Source organism: Adiantum capillus-veneris, unplaced genomic scaffold (genome assembly GCF_014529385.1).
Source record: "Adiantum capillus-veneris isolate H3 unplaced genomic scaffold, ASM1452938v2 Hic_scaffold_820, whole genome shotgun sequence".
NCBI lineage: Eukaryota > Viridiplantae > Streptophyta > Polypodiopsida > Polypodiales > Pteridaceae > Adiantum > Adiantum capillus-veneris.
Genome location: NW_028221802.1, coordinates 817 through 11,097, shown reverse-complemented (window position 1 = coordinate 11,097; position 10,281 = coordinate 817). Strand labels below are relative to the sequence as shown.

The window sequence follows — 10,281 nt, the reverse complement described above, 5'->3', positions numbered from 1 at the left end:
GAATTTCGGGGCTGTTTCGGTTGCTGAAAATGACTGTTTTGGCTGCGTTTTTGAGGGCTGAAAATGGAGATCTTCTGCAATGCTTCTAGGACTGAATCTGCTATCGTCTTCAAGGCTGAAAACGCTGCTGCATCTGCTGCAACAAGGGCTGAAACCAAAAACGCTGGGCTGCCTGATAGCGTTAGTGAAAACGCTGAACATGTGGGAGTGTTGGCGAGGACTACAAGCTGAAAACGCTAGGGACTGTAGGAGGTGTGGCGATGAAGCAAATCTGCAATGCCAGCTATGGTTGATGGCGATGATGAAACCAAAAACGCTGGGGGTACTGATGGGGGTTCTTGCTTAGAAGGTGCCTATTAAGCGGGGAGCTCCTGCTGCCTCTTTTGCCATTGAGTGCTAACTTGGGTTTGCTTATATACAAACTTAGCAAAATTGCCCTACCTACTTTTGTTGGAAAGTCACTTAAAAATAATAAGTGAAAAATGTCAAAAATAGGGAAAATAGGCTAAATGCACTGGAAAAATCCCCTAACTCATTCTAATGGATTCTTATGGGATTACTGATGATCATGATGTGTGCAACCAGAGGATATGCATCTACACTAAGTGATTGGGCATGCACGGTCTACGAATAGACTCACAAAAGTGTCAGATCACTTCTAATCTAGACTTGACTGGACTGACTCAACCCTGATCATGTTGTAGTTTGTCCACGGACACATAGGGTTGGATGTGTCACGTGACATTTTTGGTTTCACAGCAGGTTGGTTTACGTGGCTTAGCACTCCCTATTTGGGGAGATGAGCTACTAGACACTGAGTTTGCAGACGACTCAACCTTGCTTATACTTGGATGGGCAAGGCCCAGGAGGTCAACCTGCACAGGTGTGAGCAGGCTCTTGAGACTTTTTGTTGTGCATCAGGCGCACTGATCAACTGGAGAAAGACAGTGGCTTTCTCGGTTGGTAGTGCTCCTACGCCTGATTGAATGCCAGGTGAGGATTTCAGGTGGATTCCCCGAGGGACTGCAGTTCGGTACTTGGGCTATCAGGTTGGTTTGGACTTGTCTCCCAAGCAACAGATTGCTCCCCTCCTCCTGTCCATCAGGAGGAAGTTGTTATATTGGAGCTCCGCACGACTTTCTTTGGCAGGCACAGCTGTAGTGGCCCACCAGGTGTTGTTGGCTACTATGTGGTACATCACTGCTTGTTGGATCTTTTCGAGTTCTTGTATCAGCCAGGTAGAGAGGCTGATCAAGAACTTCCTTTGGTCAAGGTGTGACACTCAGATAGCCCGGGTGCAAAGTGGCATGGCAGGTCATCATTCTTCCTTGTTCTCAGGGAGGATTGAGGATCATAGACCCAACCCAGCAGAGCAGAGCCCTTCTTGGGAAGTTTATCGTCAGAGGACTTCTTCCAGGAGAGGAGCCCTGGAAGGAGTTCTTGCTTCAGCGGCTTAGTGCTAGGGTGCCTCAGGCTGGAGGCCCTTGGCCACCCTCGACTAGATGGATTTTCACAGAGATGCGCAGAGTTGGCTTGAGCAGGAGACTGGAGGACTGCTTCGCTGTGAGTCTGCTCCGATATTGGGAGCAACTGCGGAGCAAGTACAGTTTACTTGCAAGGAGAGCTTTAGACCCTTTAGAACCCCTTTTTTGCAGCATATTTTTAGCCCTTGCATGGTGTCGATCCTCTTGCAAAACAGATCGAAGTGGCTCTTGTATTTGTGCACTTCTGTCTGTTTGTTGGCCCATAATTTATTTCCAACGTCATCCTCTCAGTATTTTGGGCTCCCCAGCTTTTCTGGGGCATGTAGAGAGTGCCTCTTGAATGCTTTTTTCCAAAGTCGAGGTGTTGGAAGGTGATTGCCTGTTTGAAGTCATTTTCTATAATAGCTTTCTTAGTTATTGGAAACCACCAACAGGTTTTGTGATCTGGAGAAAGTTTGTTGTGAATTTTTCGATTCGGCTTCAAATCCAGTTTTTTCTGAATGGCTAAGCCCACAGGAAACTCACTTGTAATGGCTGTGTAAGAAAAGCCAATATCACTCCAGGAACAGCTGAAATACCGATCTCTATTATGGCAAGTGTGGTGACTGTGCCGAGCTCTACCAATGCAAATCATACTGTAAACTCAAAAAAGTTTCGTGTTACTTGATGCACAAAAATCAACTTACTTACAAGATTAAAAATACTAATTATGTCACTTGGACTAAGCAATGGTAACCCAGCTTACAAAGTTAAAAAATGTAGCAGGTCAAGAAGTTTCTGACTATCATTTGTAACAGCTTATGACCTTTGTGTTCGGACACAATGCAGCTGCATTAAAGCTACTTGGTCTGATTCGTTGATTTATTTGTTGACTGGCCAGGTTACAGGGACAGAGGAGTCAAGTAAGACAGCGTCACAGCCTTCATTAGCAACTCAGCTGGGTCAATTTCTTGTGGCAATGCTGGTAATGGATACCTGGCAATACTTCGTGCATCGCTATATGCACCACAACAAGTTTCTGTACCGGCACATCCATTCGCAGCATCACAAATTGGTCGTCCCTTATGCTTTTGGTGCTCTTTACAACCATCCCATTGAAGGGCTGTTATTGGATACTGTGGGTGGGGCCATCTCTTTTCTTGTGTCAGGAATGACGCCCCGGACGTCGGTCTTCTTTTTCTCCTTTGCAACAATAAAGACAGTGGATGATCATTGCGGACTCTGGCTCCCTGGTAATCCATTCCATATGTTCTTTCAGAACAACACAGCTTACCATGACATCCATCACCAGCTTTATGGGGCAAAGTACAACTTCTCGCAGCCATTTTTTGTTGTATGGGACAAACTTCTTGGCACTTACATGCCCTACAAACTGCAAAATCGTGCTGACGGTGGGTTTGAGGCTAGACCTATCAACGAATGATTCAAGTCGAGCACACAAGCAAGCAGAAACTTCAGTGGAAGCTTGGATCTTTGGTCCAATGCAGCACGTGAATGGTTTCACTTTGAAGAAACACTACAGATGAACCTTGACTGCTGACTGACCTCAAAGGAATGAAGGACCATCCTTCTTAAAGGCCAGGCATAGAATTTATTCTTTTGTATTGCACACAGAAAAAGATGGGTTCGTAATGGGTTCATGAATTGTATTTGCTTTGGCTCTTGTCCCAAGGAGCCTTTTAATGCTTTCATCCCACGGCTCTGTTTGTATCTATATTATAATGGATATGGGTGCCATGGTGCCCTAGCACAATGTACTTTGCATGCATACCAGCTGTCAATAGTGGAAGTCCATAATTGCTTTCATTTTGATGAGAGGTGTCTATGGCAGTAAATCTTGTTGACATCTTTTTGTCTTGTATTCTTACACTTCAATGAAATTTGATGAGAGCTGACTGATGGCCGTAAATTATGTGTCTTCTACTTCAAATATCCAATCTTGTGACAGGGAACGTCTGGATTTTTTAAATTGGCAAGCCTTACTCATTTACGCATGTTTCTCTGGTTTGTGAAGATGATTCAAGTACATTGCATTAGTTTCCCAGTTGTATTCCAGAAATATGTTCTGTTGTAACAGAGGCAAGTTCTTCTTTTGGCAGAAGCTAAGATCAGACCTCCATTGTAACAGGGCCAAGATCTTCCTTGTGAGAGATGTGTTGATTGTAGTGTAATCTTTTTCTGCTGCTGTCACAGGCTATGCAACTTATCTTATGGGGGAGGAGCTATTTTTAAACAGGCTCTGCATTCAAGGGCAGGATAAAATTCCTGCTGCTCTAATGAAGTGCGTCAATTTACAGTTTTATGCAGCTGATTATCCACATGATGGTGGTGATCAGGTTGACTGTTGACGGCCTGAAAAGGACCTCGAGTGTCCTTTCCTTGTGAATCATGTTTTACTTCCAATGTGATGATCCATGGGGATGTCCTGTCTACCAATGTGAAACTAAACTCCATCAATGTGATTGTGAAAAGAAATGAGGGCTTTGCGATGGGCATCTATCTCGTAGAGATGCAAAATCTTTCCGAGAGCATGATCAAAAGTTATCTTTGGTTGCAAGGCATATGCTCATGTGCCAAAGGATCTTAGAAAGAAGCTTGATCCAAAGTCATCTTTGTTTGATATGATGCAAATGGAGGGATGGGCTATTGTCTTTGCCACCCAGAATCATCAACATATCACCTAGTATGACATTACATTATAAGATTACATAGGATTTGTGGTCATCATTTTCGTGTATGTGGTTGTAAGGCATATGCTCATGTGCCAAAGGATCTTAAACAGAAGCTTGATCCACAAAGTCTATCTTTTTTTGATATGATGCAGATGGAGGGATGGGCTATCATCTCTGCCACCTGCAATCTCATAAAATTATTCGCAGTTCAAATGCGATCTTCAATGAGTCGAAGATGCATAAGGAGTCTGTTGAAGTGATTTATAGGAGAGTCGCATTTGAGAATATTGCCTTAAATTTGATAAGAACTCGGAAATCTAGTGGGGATCCTTCCACTAACAACACTCTAGAGAGAGTAGCAATCATGGTTTGAGACGTCCTAGTAGAGTCTTACATCCGCTTGAGTGGTTCCAACTAGGTTTGGATTATGTCATGATGATCGAGTACATAGAACCATCTTGCTTCCAAGAAGCTTTGCAAATGGATGATAAGTTGCAAGTGGAGTAGGCTATGCAATCAGAAGATGATTCAATTGTTAAAAAATGAGACTTGGAAATCGGTCAAAGTGTCTAATAAGGTAAGTTGTAGTGGGAGCAGGTTGTGCAATCAGAATATGATTCCATTGTGAAAAATAAGATTTGAAAATTGGTCAAAGTGCTTAATGTAAAGAAAGCAATACTTTGCAAATGGCCAATAAGAAGTTTACATCAAGAGATTCAACGCCTAATGGTCAAGATGATTACTTGTGTATAGGGCTTGGACTAGTAGGTATTGAGGACTAAAAGTTGGACCAAATGGATTTGAAGTTATCTTTTCTTCATAGTGATCTTCAAGAGAATGAGTACATGCAGCATCCTATACATGCAGCAAAGAGCTTGTATGTAGACTCAAAAAAGCACTTTATGGCTTGAAGCAAGAATCCAAGAAAAAGTATCAAAATTTTGATACGTCTATGCAGTCTCACGGGTATTAAAGGAGTCAAGCGGATCACTGCTTGTACAAGAAGAAGCTCAGTGATGGATCGCTCGTTCTTCTTGTGCTATATGTCAGTTACATGCTTATCGATGGTAAGAACTCTCACGAGATTGCCAATTCAAAGCAAATGTTGGGTTAGAATTTCGTTATGAATTATTTTGGAGACGCAAGTCACTTTCTTGGTATGTGACAAGTCAAAGGGCATTCTTGAGTTTTTCAAGAATCATACATACATAAGTTCTTGCATCATTTCAATATGCAAGGGGGAAAGGAATCCAGTATCCCAATGCCGGCATATGTGACCTTAGCAAGGATGTCTCTCCTAAATCAGATGTTAAGAATGTCGAGATGGCTAAGATTCCGTATTCCGTAGCCTTGTGGGAAATCTCATGTACGCTATGGTGGCTAAAGGCCAGACATTGTATTTGTAGTGGGAGTGGTGAGTTGTTACATGGATAACCCTGGCCAGAAACATTGGGTTAGGTACAGCAAGCAAGTGCTTGTGATTCTAAAATAGTGATGAATCCATCATTGGATACGTAAATTCGAGTCATCCACGGAATGTAGATAAGAGGAGGTCTACATCTAAGGGATTGATCTACCTTATCACCAAGGAGGGTGGCTCCTTGGACGAGATTTGATAGTGGCAATCCATCACCATTCTCCCTCAACTACAAAATCTTAGCAAAGACTCTGAGTTTGAGAATTCAAGTGCTACTTGAGAAAATTATACATGAGATGCATACGAGTTTTGTCAAGGAGCGTAGCGACCTTGACAACATTTTTACCTTCTGGGAGGTGACTACCCTCGCACGTCTCCAAGGAGAGGATCTAGTGGTACTCCCTTGAGTTTGAGAAGGCGTATGACAGAGTTGAGTGGGGCTTCCTTTAGTGAACTATGCATCGGATGGGTTTTTCACATGCATGGATTAGGGGAGTGTCAACTCTCTATAGGCGTGCACATAGTCAGGTGTTGTTAGCAGGGGGAAAGGGGATTGCTTCATGCTCACATGTAGTGGGAGTGGTGAGTTGTTACATGGATAACCCTGGCCAGAAACATTGGGTTAGGTACAGCAAGCAAGTGCTTGTGATTCTAAAATAGTGATGAATCCATCATTGGATACGTAAATTCGAGTCATCCACGGAATGTAGATAAGAGGAGGTCTACATCTAAGGGATTGATCTACCTTATCACCAAGGAGGGTGGCTCCTTGGACGAGATTTGATAGTGGCAATCCATCACCATTCTCCCTCAACCTACAAAATCTTAGCAAAGACTCTGAGTTTGAGAATTCAAGTGCTACTTGAGAAAATTATACATGAGATGCATACGAGTTTTGTCAAGGAGCGTAGCGACCTTGACAACATTTTTACCTTCTGGGAGGTGACTACCCTCGCACGTCTCCAAGGAGAGGATCTAGTGGTACTCCCTTGAGTTTGAGAAGGCGTATGACAGAGTTGAGTGGGGCTTCCTTTAGTGAACTATGCATCGGATGGGTTTTTCACATGCATGGATTAGGGGAGTGTCAACTCTCTATAGGCGTGCACATAGTCAGGTGTTGTTAGCAGGGGGAAAAGGGGATTGCTTCATGCTCACATGATCAATTTGATAGGGCTGCCCTCTGGCCTCCTTCCTGTTCCTTTTCTATGCTTAGGTGATGAGCGGGTTCTTGACCTCATAGAAGGTTGGTGTGCATGGGCTATAGCTACCTATTTGAGGAGAGGAGCTCCTAAATGTTGAGTTTGTTGATGACTCATGCATGTTTTTGGAGGGCCAGGAGGTTGACTTGCATAGATATGAGCAGTCTCTTGAGATGTTCTATTGTGCATCAAGCATTGATCAATTGGCAGAGGACAATGGCTTTCTAAGTTCGTAGTGCTCTCATGCCCGATTGGTCACCTTGAAAGGGCTTCAGGTAGACTCCTCCAGGGACACCAGTACGTTACCTTGGGCTGTCAATTTGTGTTGGATCTATTACCAAAGGAACAAATTTCTCCTCTCCTCCTTTCCATCACAAGGAAACTCCTACATTGGAGTTCAACACAGCTTTCTCTTGTTGGCAGGGTTGTTGTGGCCAACCCAGTGCTATTGGCCATATGCAGTACATCATGTCTTGCGAGATTTTCTCAAGCTCTTGCATCATTCAGTTGGAGTGGTTGATCGGGAACTTCTTGTGGTTAGGGAGAATCGTATTTGGCCAAGGTCTCTTGAAAGGTCATCACTTTACTTTGATTTGAGGGAGTGTTGGGGATCATCGAACCAGCACGGTAGAGTAGAGCCTTTCTTGGTAAGCTTGTGGTCATAGGAATTCTTCTAGGGGAGGCCCCTTGTTGAAAGGAGTTGTTGCTTCATCGAATTCAAGCATGGGTTCCACAAACGGGTGGCCCATGGAGCCCCTCCACATGTTGGATTTTCTATGAGATGTGCAAAGTCGGGCTGAGCAGGAGATGGGAGGACTGCTTAGCTACAAGCTTGTTTCGGTCTTGGGAGCAGTTGTGGGGTGGCCTTGAGCAGCACCAACCCACATGCATGGACAAGTGATTAAGGTAGCCACTTGTTTGGAACCCTATGGTCAGCACATAATGAGGTCACATGGTCGGTAGTAGACCTCATGTTTCTTGGGGTCCAATGGCAGAGGGTCTAGGCCATATCTTCGGGGACTGGCTGCATTTATAACTTTTCTAAGGAGAGCCGGACACTCAGTTTGTGAGCCTTGAGGGAGGCATAGAGCATGTGCCAAGATATTGTAGTGGCCATACCTGCAGAGTGGTACACCCCTTTGGAGTCAGCAACTCCTTGTTGGATGGAAACTTTCATGCGACTAGAGGTCCTCATCTCAATCAATGCTTGTTTAGGCACAGGTTCGTGTACTTTCTTTGAGGTTCAAAGGGAGGGCTTCCTCCACAGTCATTAACGAGGCACCAAAGGAGGTTGAGTGTTGCTTTCAGTGAATTGGAGTTATCAGCATTAGTGGGAAGACTTGTGTCATAGACCTAGACCTGGCAGATCTTGAGCCAGGGCTAGAGGCTCTGGGCTTGGGAAAGCCGCCCCTTGGTGCAAGTGCAGTGGGACCAAGGGAGTGGTTTGGTGAGATCCCTTCACTTCATCCGATCACGCAAGGAGCCCCTTTTTCTAGTACACAACTTGGCTTGGTCGCCACATACTGCTAGTGAGGAGAGAGGCTCATCGAGCTGCAGAGCAGCTCACTGGCAAGAGGAGGATCTCACATCCGCGTTCTTGATAGGCTTTTGGAAGCGCTTATGGGATAGCACGCGACCAAGATGAGTCACCATGTTCCAGTGGTGGCTAGTGGCACATCGAGCTAGTTTAGTCGGGAGCTGGTTGGTGCAAAGTGGGCTCTCGACAGTCTGTGCCGTTTGTGACCACCCACTTGAGACCCATCAACACCGTGGTGTGAAAGTGCCCCATGGCACAGTAGGTTTGGATTTGGATTCTTTGGTTGATGCCTACACTTTCTAGAACCAGCCGCAGTACATTGGGGGTATTGTGCTTGGTCCACACTCATGGGCCCAACACTTCGGTTTGAGATGGCTTTAGTCATGGAGATTCTTTAATAATATCTCTCACAAATTGCAACATAGAGAGCAAAATCAAGCAAAGCATAGCAAAGATTCTTTGCATAATGTAGCAATTCATCAAGTTTACCTTGACTAGTGTGAGTGTGCAGTGTAGGAGCATTCATGTGTGTATGTGGTGAGGAAGGAGATGAGAAGAGGGGGACGCTTGCTTGGTGGAGTTTTGTAATGGAAGATCTCTCACTAACTCCTTATTCTATAGATTAGAAAGGATAGAGTTCCAGGGTGGGTTAGTGGTTGTTCAGTCGGCCACTTGGCTCTTACCTTAACAACAGTCAATGTGTCCTACGTGGAGTACAATAAGACTATGTGAAAAATATGTACAACTTTGAAGCATGATAATGGCTTCACTCCACACCCATCAACTCTATGCAACGTGCAAAGTCCCTCAAAGCTAGGCTTTTTGTAAGAGAATCCACATGGTTGTCATTTGTATGGACTTTGACACGTTTGATCCACTTATATGCCAACACATACCATATGAAGTGATACCTCACCTCAATGTGTCTTGTTTTGGAATGACACACGTGATTCTTTGCCAAGGAAATGTCACTCTAATTATCAAAATGAAACATTGGAATGAAACACGTGATTCTTTTCCAAGGCAATGACACTCTAACTATCAGATACCTCACCTCAGTGTATTTTGTTTCAAAATGCAACACGTGATACTTTGCCAAAGCAATGGCACTCTAACTATCACAATGCAACATAGGAATCTACCAATCCTTATCTAGCCTCTGATGTTGCAACATATTCAGCCTCTGTAGTGGAAGAGGACATGCAAAAAAAAAAATCCCAAGAAAAAGATCCTCTAATAAGTCAAGAAAATTGCCCAGTGGGCTACAATTTGCCCCTACTAGAGAGGCTACATCAACATGTGTGGATACTCCCAATAAAAAAACAAGATACTTACAAAGATGGCTAAATCAGGAGATAGGATGAGGGAACAACCACGTTGGTGGATGGTACTGCCATCTAGGTGCACCATGGACCATGGTGAACAAGGGCCCTGGACTCCAAAGTCACGAGAAGGCCTTGTGGCACTCCCACATGCGGTCAGAGATGCCCTAGTGTCTCTTAAACCACCCCCTAAGTGTGTGGATTAGCTGCAGTCAAATGTCATGGGGACAATCTCTATCGGTGGGATTGGTCGAGCCTCAAAGATGTGAAAGCAGCGGGCTCGCCAAATGAAGCACAATATCAAGCCGTAGAGGAGCTCCCAACATCACTCTCTATCTCTTTTCCACTTTTGAGGGACACACTCTGTGGTTGGCTAGAGTGCAGGCCGACACTCCTGTATCACAAACATCTTGCAAATCTATCAATACTCTCTTAATATCTTACTTACCTAACTATGACTTTAGCTACAGCTATGATCCAAAATCAAAAGCTCTATGAAAGAGGTGATTGGGTTCTTTGTTTGCACACATGTATTCTCGCATGTGTGTTGATTCAAGGGGATGAGGATGTTATGAATTATTCGACTATCAAAAGGAAATTGATAGTGTCTTGATTTGGTGTGTGTTTCCTCTTTTCCAATGTAGTGCTTA

At 44.2% G+C, this 10,281-nt stretch overlaps 1 protein-coding gene across 1 annotated transcript; it reads left to right on the top strand.

Moving 5' to 3' along the window:
* Window positions 1–2,340: 2,340 nt before the first annotated feature.
* Window positions 2,341–3,175, top strand: LOC147416561 (sphinganine C4-monooxygenase 1). Its single transcript, XM_086508259.1, has one exon. The coding sequence runs from the start codon at window positions 2,443–2,445 to the stop codon at window positions 2,905–2,907; it is 465 nt and encodes a 154-aa protein (XP_086364385.1). The 5' UTR covers window positions 2,341–2,442; the 3' UTR covers window positions 2,908–3,175.
* The last annotated feature ends 7,106 nt before the right edge of the window (window positions 3,176–10,281 follow it).